The 12,458-nt window shown below is 42.9% G+C and overlaps 1 protein-coding gene across 3 annotated transcripts in view; it reads left to right on the top strand.

Moving 5' to 3' along the window:
- SGCG (sarcoglycan gamma) overlaps positions 1 to 12,335 on the top strand; it is a 93,820-nt gene extending 81,485 nt beyond the window's left edge. For all 3 annotated transcript variants that reach the window (XM_075563590.1, XM_075563592.1, XM_075563591.1), the window contains exons 7-8: positions 9,586 to 9,709; positions 11,833 to 12,335. In XM_075563590.1, coding sequence (XP_075419705.1) covers positions 9,586 to 9,709; positions 11,833 to 12,006 — 298 coding nt within the window. In that variant the 3' untranslated portion in view covers positions 12,007 to 12,335. The remainder of the gene's footprint in view (positions 1 to 9,585; positions 9,710 to 11,832) is intronic.
- The last annotated feature ends 123 nt before the right edge of the window (positions 12,336 to 12,458 follow it).

The raw sequence follows: 12,458 nt of genomic DNA, 5'->3' as shown, positions 1-12,458 counted from the left end.
TTGAAGGGTTTCTATTAGAATGTATTTCTTAATCTAGCCCTGAAATATGCAGGTTTAAATATCAGAGTCTAAACTTTGAAATTTTATCCAGTGGTAGTCAGAGGAGGGCAACTGAAAACATGCACATTCTTTAAGAAGACACCTGACATGTGTGTAGCTGAACTTATGGCAGAATCAGTGCACTGATAAGAATAGAGCCTGAGAACAGAGAAGCAAACATAGATTATTTCACCCGTGTGCACTGCGGCACTGTCCACAGTAGCAGTAAAATCCAAACACCCATCAGTGGATGAATGAATGAATGAGCAAGATGTGGTTAATTCATCAATGGGATACTGTTCAGCCAGAAAGAAAAACAAACTCCTTACCCGTGGATGGAGTGTGAACACTTTATGCTGAGCGAAAGACCTCAGTCACAACAGGACAAAACCATATGCCTTCACTCATCAAAAGTCAGAAAGAGGAAATGTACTGAGACCAGAGTTTATTCCCATCAACCAGGCTTTGAAAGGCAGAGGGAAGGGGTAACAGGGCTTATGGAAGACTGAGTTTGGGTTGATGATGATGAAGAAAATTGCATTGATTAAGGATAAGTTTTAATGAATTTGTTGTCAAGAAGCCATTAAGCTACAGGAAGGTGAGTTGGCTAAACTTGTACTATGAGCTATTTGGCATTTGGTTTCTTGGTTTCTTGGTTTGGAGTTTGCAGAATGGTGGTGTTATGTGACATCCCATTAGTCTGATAGCATGTGGAGTGCCTCTGTTCTACCTCCTGGTCCCTGGGGTCTTATGAACTTGCAAGGTACAATACTGGGTCTCTGGTCTCTCCTGGGGCAACAGAGGAAGGCGATTCCGGAACGGGAGGGGGACATAGACTGTCTGACTGACGGCTTCCACGAACAATGGCCTCCTTTGCCATTGAACCTGTAGAGTTAGATGGTGCCCGGCTATCACTACTGACCATTTCATCAGAGAGTCCATGGGAGAATCCTAATCAAAAGGGGGAAATGTGGAATCGATTTTCAAGTGCTCATGGAATCCAGAATGTTTTAGACCATAGGGACTGTAGGAACCCCACCCTGAGAAAATCTTTAACTCGTAAACCAACCTGAAGTCTTGTTAAAACCAACTGGTTTAGCTTAACTAGTAAAGAATGCCTGCCTCGAGCATGCTGCTCTTTAAAGCACTCCCTATGCTGAACCAAATTGACTCCAGCTACTCACAGGTTACACAGGAAGCCGAGGTGGTAGTGAGTGCATGTGAAAGGCCGAAGAACTCAGAAAATGAGAGGGAGAATGAATGGTGACACACCTTGAAGAAGGTAATCGATGTCATGGAAGTTTACATGTGGAAACTGTCGGTTTGGTGTATTTTCTGCTGTGGATATACTCAACAGCAACAAAAAAATGAGACATGTGTTTTAGGAAATGAAATACACACATACATGAGGAGGCTTCAAAAATTTCTTGGAAAAAATCTGTTACCTTTCAATTCCATCTTTCCACTGACCTTTCAAAGACCCACTGTGTGTGCGTGTGTGTGTGTGTGTGTGGTGTGTTCTGTGGTGTGTGTGTGTGTGTGTGTGTGTGTTGCAGTGGATTCTGTCTAGGGCTGTTAACCACAAGGTTGGCACTTCAAACCAACCAGCCACTTTTTTGGAGAAAGATTTACAGTCTCAGAAACACTATGGAGCAGTTCTGCTCTGCCATATAGCATCATTATGAGTCGGAATCAACTATACAACCATCTATTGTTGTTGTCATTGTCCAACACCCTCAAGGCTGTTCCCATTCATAGCAACCCTATGTTTAACAGAATGAAACACAGCCTGACCCTCTGCCGTGCTAAAAATTGTTGTAACTTGGGAGCCTTGTGTTAGTCTGAGTGCTTTATGTCCACGTGGGTTTGTATCCCACTCCTGGTAGCATAATGTGTTAGTCTGGGTACTTTAGAGAAACAAATCTACAGAAACTCATATATAAGAGAGAGTGCACTTATATAAAGGCTAAGTGCACATCAAGAAAACATCCCAACCCAGTGCTGCCCAAGCCCACAAGTCCAACATTAACCCATATGTCCAACACCCATCCACATAGTCCTCCTCTACCTCACAAAACACACGCAATGATGCCGACTGCAGGAGGAAAGCCAAATCAGTGAACATGTAAGCATCTCAGTGCTGGCAGGAGTCTCCACATGGCTGCTCCAGCATCCAGGGCTGCATCGGGGTAGGTCTATATGGCTTCTCCTCAGGGATGTCTGGCAAAAAGTGAGCCTTGCCAGCTGAAGCAGGAAACTGGCTAAGGCAGATGCATGCTGGTCCGACCATCACAAAGCAAGAGACCTGAGAACTAGAAAGGCGAGTCTCATGGAGCCATTTATCCCTCCACCTTTCAATTAACCCCACATGTGTTTACCGGCCAGGGTGGCACAATAAACTAAATACCTCAAGCCCATTGTTGCAGCCCTGTCTCAGTCCACCTCATTGAGGGTCTTCTTCTTTCTCCCTGACCTTACCAAGCACGGTGTCCTTTCCCTCGTGGTGTAGTGGTTACATGTTGGGCTGCGATCCCAACAGTTTGAAACCACCAGTAGCTCCTTGGGAGAAAGACTGGGCTTTCTACTCCCGTAAAGAGTTACAGTCTTGGAAAGCCACAGGGGGAGGCATGAGTCAGCATTGACTTGAGGCAATGAAAGTTCCCTCTTAATAACATTTCCAAACTACATGAGACCATGTCTCCCCATCTTTGCTTCTAAGGAGCATGCTGGCTGTGCTTCTTTTAAGAGTTATTTGCTCTTTGGCAGTTCATGATACTCTCAATATTCCTCATCAACACATAGGACAAAGGTATCTATTTTCCTGCAGTCTTCCTTACTCATATGCATGTAAAAGAAATAATCTCTTTGTTAGTGTAAAAGAATCCAATTGATTTTTTTATATTGATCTTGTACTCTTGTTACTTTGCTGAAACTTTCAATTAGTTTCAACACTCTTCTTGCCCAGGTTGTAAAATTTCTCTGTATAACATGATACTGTGAATAAAGGGAGTTTTCCTTGTTCCTGGCCAATTTTGGTGCTTTTAATTTCCATTTATTGCCTAAAAGCTCTGGCTAAGACTTCCAGCACCATGTTGAATAGGCATGCTGATATAGGGCATCCTTGTCTAGTTCCAGCAAGCCCTGGTGGCAGAGTGGTTATGCATTGGACTGCTAATCACAAGGTCAGCAGTTTCAAATCACCAACCACTCCACAGGAGAAAGGTCAGGCTTTCTACTCCCATAAAGAAGTACAGCCTTGTAAATGGTCAGGGGCAGTTCTACCCTGTCATATAGGGTCTCTGTGAGTCAGGACCAGCTCAGTGGCAGTGAGGTGTTTTGCTGTTGTTTTGTCTGGTTCCTGTTCATAAAGGAGATGCTTTCAGCATCTCTCCATTGGGAGTAATGTTGCCATTAGTTTGGGATATATGTCCTTAATTGTGCTGAAGAATTTCCTTCTATTTCTACTTTGGTGCATGTTTTACCACAGGAATGGGTGTTGATGTCATCAACTATTCTTTCTGCATCAGTTGATAGGACCACGTGGTTCTTTTCCTGTGTATATAGTGCATTACATCTTTACATCGATTGTTTTGCTAATGTTATAACCTTCCTTGCATGCCTGGTATGACTCTTATTTGGTCTTGTTGTTTTTTTTTTAACATATTGTTGGATTCTATTGGCTGGGATGTTATGTTTATAAGGGATGTGGTCTATAACATTCTTATGTTAGTGATATCCTTGACTGATTTGGACATCAGGAATATTCTCATTTCATAGTCAAGTAGAATTGGTGTCAGAAAGAAAGAACGAGAGAAAGAAAGAAAGAACGTGTTTCATCTCTTTGAATATTTGGTAGACTCCACTATTGAAGCCATCTGGGCTGGAATTTGTGTTGTTGTGTTGGGAATGTTTTTTAAAGACTTGATCAATTTCTTCTCTTGTTATGAGTCTGTTCAAATTTTCTACTTCAATCCAGGTTAATTTAGGTAAGTAGTGTGTTGCTAGAGGTTTGTCCATTTCTTATATTTTTTCAAATTTATTGGAGTGCATTTCTTTATAGTATTCTATTATCCTTTTTATTTCAGTTGGTTCTGTTTTGACCTTGCCCCATCCATTTCTTATTGGCGTTTGTTGCATCTTCTCCAATTTGTTTTGGTTTGGTATTTTGCTTGTTAGATTTGCCAGTGGTTTGTCCATTTTATTAATACCATCAAAGAGCCAACTCAAGTCTTACTCAATCTTCACATTGTTTTCTTCTGCATTCTGCTTTCATTTATGTTGGTTCTAATCTTCACTATGTGTTTTCTTCTGGGGATGGTGGGCTTTGGGGGTAAGCCTCTGTCTTCATTGGACCTCTTTTGGAAGGCACCTATGTTGACTAAGCCAAGTGTGTTACTGAGAGGACTTGTCTGCAGCCATCTGCAGATCACAGAGAGATGTTTCAACGGGGTTTGTTTTTATAATAACCCAGGACATGTATGAACTGGGGCCCTAGCAGCAATATTCTCGTCTTAGCTTTGTGTATCCTTTAGCTCTCTCAATACAGTGTACTGTTAATGGATTTTGTGATGTTACACTATTATTGATAGATTTTCTAACATTGAACTATGTTGTGATGAGTTTTCTTTCACATAACCTTTCTGTCCCTAGATTGTTATTTTCCCACCATGATTGGTCAGGGGATAGTCTGCTAAAAGATTAGTCAGTTTGCTGTTCACTTAAGTGACTTTCAAGGAACTGGCCAGTTTACTACGTACCTGTAAACAAATTAGCTGTGAAGGCAGGACTCTGTCCAGTGGTTGACCTTTAGTGGGATTAGACTCCTCCCAGTCTGACCCTTTCCAGCTAGAAATCCTAAAATACAGGTGCTCAGATCATGCTTCTTTGTGCAGAAGAACCAGAGGAGGGCAAAGTTTTTTGGACACTGGACCCTTCCCTGAGAACTTCCTAGAGGAGTCCTAATGTATAGTTTTTAGCACAGTGGAAGGAGCAGAGATGTAAGCACTGGAAACAGTGAAATTGCCTGATGGAGGTCATGGGCCTAGTCATTCCCAGAGAACGTAGCTGCAGTCGACAGGTTGGTCCCTGAAGTAGAGTTAGTTAAAATAGAGTTCAGGTTGGTCCCTGAAGAGAACACCTAAGCAGAAGGTGATCAACAGGGCAGGATCTTGAGCATACGTACAGGGGTTACCCATAAAGATGATGTCACAGTGCTGTCAGTTCCAGCCTAGCTTGGGCACCAGCCCAGAGTCATCCCAATGCTCTGATTGAGAGCTGAACCAACAAGCACAGAAGGCCAGAGCCTGCTGAGAAAAACTGGAGAGAGAGGAAGAAAGAGAGTGAGAGAATGAACACAGACACACCGCATCCAATGTCACACCTGCTGAGCCACACTTGCTGACACTTGGCCATGTCATACTCATCCAGTGACACAGAAATGTTGTTGTTAGGAACCACGGAGTCAGTTCTGGCTCATAGCAACATTATGTACAACAGACCGAAGCACAGCCTGGCTTGGCACCTCCCTCACAACTGCTTTTGGTTTTTGATTTTTGGTTTTGTCTGATCCCAGTGTTGCAGCCACTGGGTCAATTCACCTTGTCAAGAGTCTTCCTTGTTTTCACTCTTCCTATATTTTACCAAGCATGATGGCTTTCTCCAGGGACAGGTACCTCCAAATAACATGTCCAAAATACATGAGACTAAATCTCACCATCCTCGCCTTTAAGGAGCTTTCGGGCTGTACTTCTTTCAAGCTGGATCTGTTTGTTCTCTTAGAAGTCTATGGAATTGTCAATATTCTTGGCCAACACCAGACTTTCAATGAATAGATTTCTCCTTGTTCTTCCTTCCAGAATTGGACATGGGTAATTTGGGAAGGCTGAATGAGTGGGTCCCATTTTAGATATTAGTGGATTCCTGCCTTATGATGCCATGCAGGGTACCAGTCAGGATGGGGGAGACCTGCTTATCTCAAATCAGTTCTAGTTCTGTCTAGTGAGTTCAATGGCCAATGCTTTATACAGTGTCTGTGTATTGGACCCCACCAATTTGGTAGAGTTTTCATCCAGTGGTCTTACAATTTTGAGGCAGCTGGAATACATCTGTGCACCCAATTCATGAGCCAGCCTTGCATTCCTGTAACAAATCCTACTGGACCCAGTGTATTCTTTTCGTAATGTGGTGTTAAGAGTTGGTTTGCTAATACATTCTCCACGTGTATATTTGCGTATATATATTATATATATTCAAAGACATAAGTGATAGTCTGTGACTTTTTTGTGCTACCTTTATAAGGTTTAAGTAACAACATTAGTCTTGATATAATAGTTAGACAGCTTTCCCGCATTGTCAACACTCTGAAATGATTGGTGGAATATCGAAGCTCTTGGCATCTTAAGATTTAGTGAAATTTCCATGAGATAAATTTCCTCACTGTTTTGTTTTCATTTTTAATGTCCAAACTTCATTTTCTATACAACTTAGTTTTTAACGCTTGTTTCCCCAAAATATCACAAAGATAAATTAACTTTGCTATTGGCCAAGTATGCTCAGAGAAAAATCAATATCAATGAATGCATGATTGATGAATAAAGCCCTCCAACAATCCCATACAATTTGCATAATGGCATCCATAGTCCTAAGTATTTTAGTTTTTCATTTATCATGGGTTATCTTCTCTCAAGTCTAGTTAGCTTAAACAACGAATACAATTTGTGCCTTCGGTCATGGGCAGCTTATAGTGTGGTATGTTCTCCAGGCATAAATCATCCCGAGAAAAGGGAGATGGGAGAAATCACAAAATGTCAACAACAACAAAAAACCAATAAATTATGTCAACTCAACCACCGAAGTAAGTTTGAATAACTCGAAGCATTGAAAGCCTCACTTAATCACAGAAAAAATTGAATTCTCATACTTTCATTTTCAGATATATCCCTTTACCATGTGATGTGAAGGAAAAATAGAGTGGACATACTTGTTCTTCACAAATACAATATGTCCTTTCATTTATGACATGTATGCTTCCTGAACTGAACTGTAAAGTACTATTGTGTCTGGAATGTAAAATATCTGATGCAAACAATGAATATCCCAGAGGTAAATTTGGAAACTGTTCTCCTAAAAGGCTTGACACTAACAGTGGTTCATTTTTGTTTTGAACTAAGAGGATTTTTAAAAAATATATTTCATTGAAACAGAAACTTTCTGGTCCATTTAAGAATGACAGAGAAGGTGTAAGTACAACGTGGACATGGAATAGAGTTTCTAGAACTGTCCTTTGTCTCAGAATACAGACTCCTCTGTAATTCCGCCTGAGGCTCCAGAGAATGGTTGCATCAGGCATGCCATGGGTGGTTTAAACATGCCCATCTTGTCCCAGACCAGTGGTTGTGGTCAGGTGCCATGGAATCAGTTCCAACTCACAGCCACCTGCTGTACACCAGAAGAAAGCACCCTCCATACTGGTGTGAGCCTTTGTTTTGGCGACTGTGTCAAGTCGTCTTGTCAAGGTCTTCCTCTTTTCCCAGGAATTTGTGGATGTCCCAGGAATTCGTGAGCTGAAAAGGATTTGCTTTGGCAATTTGGAATCAGACAATCATATACCAAGAGTGACAAATTCAAGAGGAATGTTTTAACATTCATCATCAAGCAGAATATGTCGAGATCTCTCTTGAAGTACAGTGGTGTACGTGAAAGGATCGTACCGATACATCTACCAGGAAACCCAATTGATACAACTATTATTCAAATGTAGGCACCACCTACTAAATCTAGTGATGAAGAAATGGAATCAAATTTTTCCATATGAAATTGATCAAATATCCACATAAGTCGCATGGATAATTACTGGTGATTAGTAGATCACGTGGTAGAATTTTGCAAAAGGAATGATTTCTTCATTGCAAATACCTTTATTCAGCAACATGAACCAGGACTGTGCATGTGGAAGTCACCAGATGGAATACACATGAATCAAATGGACTAAACCTGTGGGAAGAGACAATGGAGAAGACAATGGAGTTCAATATCATCAGCCAAAATGAGACCAGGGCCTGATTTTAGAACAGACCATTAATTACTCATATGAAAATTCAGATCAACGCTGGAGAAAATTAAAATGTGTCCTTCAACATACCCCACCTGAATTTAGGGACCAGCTCAAGAAGAGATTTGATACACTGAATACTAATGACTGAAGACAAGATATGTTGTGGGATGGTATCAAGAACATCATACATGAACAAACAAAAAGTCACTCTCAAAAAGAAAGGAAAGATGAAAGCAGATATCAGAAGAAACTCAACTTGCTCTTGAGCCTAGAGAAGTGAAATCAAATGGAGGATCTGATGAAGTAAAGGACGGGACAGAAAATTTCAAAAGGCATCTAGAGAACACAAAATAAAACATTCTGATGAAATGTGCAAAGAAAATCAAAAGGGAAGAACATACTTGGCATATCTCAACCTGAAAGAACCGAAGAACAAATCCAAGCCTTAAATTGCCAAATTGAAGGATTCTGTGGGCAAAATATTGAATGACAAAGAAGATAGAAGGAATACACCGAGTCATGGTTCAAAAAATATTAGTCAGCATTCAGCCATTTCAAGAGATGGTGTATGGTCTAGAACCTGTGGCATTGAAAGAAGTCCAAGCTGCACTGAAGGAATTGGTGAAAAACAAGGCTCCAGGCATTGACAGAAAACCAATCAAATCATTTCAACAAGCTGATGCCATGCTGCTGGAAGCACTCATCTATTACTGTAATCTATGCCAAGAAATTGGCAAGACTGCTGCTTGACCAACTAACCAGAAGAGACTTACTTTGTGCCCATTGTGAAGAATGTTGACCCAACAGAACGTGGAAATTCCCAGACATTATCATTGGAATTTAAAATTTACGGAAGATCATTCACAAACATCTGCAGCGCTACATCAACTCGAGCTGCCAGAAAGTCAAGCGAGATCCAGAAGAGGAAGAACAATGAGGAATATAAATGTTGACTAAATGCAGAAAGATATTCACCTGTGTTTTATTGACTGCGCGATGGCGTTCAGCTGTGTGAACGATAACAATCTAGGAACAACATGGCGAAGAACACGAATTCCAGGACAGTTTATTATAAATGACAGCTTCGTGGGTTCTGTTTGATGGGAAATTCTTTTTTCAATGCTCAGTATTTCTGGATTTAGCAGTCATTAATGCGCAGTGCTGTAGCCCAGTGGTAAAGGGCGGATGGCTAACTTGAGGTTAGAGGGTTTGATTCTGGTGGGTTTGATTCTGCCATCCCCTCCATGGGAGAAAGATGAGGCTTCTCTAGAGATGTACACAAACTCTCGGGAGCTCAGCTCTATTCTCAGGGGGCTGTGCATAGGGATCGATTTGACAGCAGTGGGTTTAATGCACAGGGCATTCGCCTTCAGGAATGATGGGAAGATGCTGTACACCTCATTGTTAGGCTTTCCATACTCAGTCTTTCTTTGAGTTCTTACTGGGTATACATTATTATGCTGTTTCTCTTTGGTTCTTTTCCCTCGTCACAGGTTAGAGTCCCCTACACGGAGCCTAAGCATGAATGCCCCCAGAGGGGTCCATATTAAAGGACGTGCTGGGAAAATGGAAGCCCTTTCGCAAATGGATATCAGACTCGGCAGCAGCGATGGAATGGTAAGCTCACCACCTGACGCGCCGCGTCTTGGTCCTGATGACGCTTGTGAGTGTCACGTCCATTAAACAGAATGTCGTTTGTAAAGACGTCAGATCAGTGTAAAGTAGAAAGTGTCAAAAAGAACGCAAAAGACCATTTGACACTAAAAGAGAGGTCAAGGAGAGTTAAAATGGAGTCTTTTCAGAATGTGGCTGCTTTATTTGATTAGTATTTTTGCTTTCAGGCCACTTGTTAATTTCAACTTAGAGAGGACATGAGACATTGAGAGCCTACAGAGAATGTCAGTCTTGCTATTGCTCCCTAGCGATTCGACTTGTTCAGTGTGGCCGTCACCATATGGGAGCTTCTTTATTAGAAAAAGCTCAAAGTCAGTCAGCCAGAAAAGTATGCCTGGGAGGAATGTTCTTGAACGCACTAGAAGACAATCAAGGGTCTGGTTGCTAAGCTGGACTTCAAGCCCAGGATGCTCTATTGTGGATGTGTACAAACAACCGGCTGTGCCTATGCTCAGACCACCGTGTGTGTGTGTATGTGTGTGTGTGTGTGCTCAAAAGAAGACGTTAGCCCATGGATGTCCTTTTAAATGCCTCCATCAGGAAAGCAATGTCTGGGGAGTCGCACGGGTTAGATTGTTTACACTGCTGGGGTCTGGTGAAGTATTGGGGGGATGTGTGTGGAAGCCCTTGCACTGAGCGAGGCATCATGAACCCCCACAGCTCCTTCCCCAGCGCAGCGCACCTGTGGGAATGCACAGACCTGCACGAAACGCCGTGATGGCAGGTCTCCCAACAGATGGTCCCACCAGGGCAGAAGAAACTGAGGAAGGAAGCAGTGTGTGGATTACCAGCTGATCGTTTGCTGGAAGAAGAGAACCCTGAGGGAAAAATAGAGGAAACTGACCTATTAACCACCAGAAATAGGAGGAAGCCAACAAATTCAAGGCAAAATGGGGAGAAAGCAACAACTCAAAGGACCAAAAGCACTGACAAGCCACCTATTCAAAACCAAAAAATACTACTTAACTTATTTAACTCTCAGCCCGGTGCCAGACCACATGGCATAAACTTCTGTGTGTGATGCTGACACTGTCCCACGCACTGCTCTCCAATTTCCCAGAGGAAATACAGACTGCAGCTGTCAGCTTAATAGAAGATTGGCATCCATGGAGGGGTGATGTAAAATAAACGGTCTACACTGTTGGCGGGGAATACGCCAACCACAACATACTGAATTCCTTCCAGCAAGCCAGCACTCTGGGATGGCGGAGGTTTGGCTGTTTGGCGTGATGGTTCTTCTTTTGTTCGGGTATCAGGGAGATTCCACGGTTTAATCTGCAGCCAGGTGCTTGCATTTTGGTTTAACTGAATGTTAATATGCCCCCTCATAAATCCATTCGCTCTCATCCCAATAGGACTTAAGCTACATGTCTAGTGCTTTCCAGCATATAAGAGAAGGAGGTGGAGTGTCAAATAATCTTTAAAATATTAAACAACAGGTAAGTAATGTTTAGGTGTGCAGGGAAATGATCGGTCATTCCTGGGATGACTCCAACGAGCTGTGTAGGGAAGTGAAATCACAGCCCAAATAGGGATAAATTCCAACACTCACAGCAAAAAATTAGTAAAATAAATATATTCTGAGTCTGTATGTTAACTTAATTTGGAAGGTGGGAGACAATTTGTGTAAAGTCAAAGTAGGTCATGAGATGGATGAGAAAATCGTTCTTTAATGTGGGGGGCGGGGCGGGGCCAGGTACATCTGACAGGCATATGTAGGAGGGTAGCATGCTGGAGCAGAAAAGCAGCCCGGTTTCCTGCTAAACACACATAAGGGCAGCGCATGCTGCCACACGAGTCCGTGTTCCTTGCAGGACTAGCAGAGCGGGCCAAGGAGAAAGCTGGCTCCCTCCGATTCATTAAAGCACCTGCCTGAATGTGAAACTGGGCTACGAAATAAGCAGATCATTGGAACATGACGTAAGCAAAGTCTCACGCCTATTGGGTTTCCTGTGAAGAGAAAAAAAATAAAAAATCAAGCTCTCTGTGTGGCCGAGTGGCCGTGACTTTGCCCTTGGCTGTGTCCCTGTCCTTCTAAAGGTGTTCTCTCTCCATTTCCCCTACAGCTCGTCCTGGACGCTGAAACAGTACGCCTGCCCAAGTTGATTCAGGGGACCGGGGACCCCGCTGGCAGCTCACAAGGACTCTATGAAGTCTGCGCTTGTCCAGATGGGAAGCTTTACCTGTCGGTGGCCGCCGCGGGCACCACGTGCCAGGAGAACAGCCACATCTGCCTCTAAACCATGTGCATCTCCCACAAGGTGCATGCCGACCTTCAGAGAGCTTGGGCATCCCTGGCTCCGGGAACTCACTCTCGGAAAGCAACCTTGCATCCTTAAGCCTGAGACTGCGGACAGAAAGTGGAAGGACCCACTTTCTCAAAGAACTCCGGAGGGAAAACGCACCGACGGAAATGTTGGAACTACACCACAGGGCTTCAAAGTGACTCGTGGGTGGTAGGCCAGCGGGTTAGCATCCAAGAATGTTCCACTGGGCTGATCTAGTGGAACAATTAATAAATGGCACGCATCAGTGTATCATGAGATGCTGATTTGCTGTGTGAAATCAATGTATGATGGTCCGCTATGCCTACTGTCTAACTCCCCAATAGAGTGACGTTGGTAAATACCCCAGGGCCTACCCAGTGTTTGCTGCAGATCGCTCACACCTGTGCACGCCTTTATACTGAAGT

This window comes from Tenrec ecaudatus, chromosome 11 (genome assembly GCF_050624435.1).
Source record: "Tenrec ecaudatus isolate mTenEca1 chromosome 11, mTenEca1.hap1, whole genome shotgun sequence".
Lineage (NCBI taxonomy): Eukaryota > Metazoa > Chordata > Mammalia > Afrosoricida > Tenrecidae > Tenrec > Tenrec ecaudatus.
This window is presented reverse-complemented; position numbering and strand designations above follow the sequence as displayed.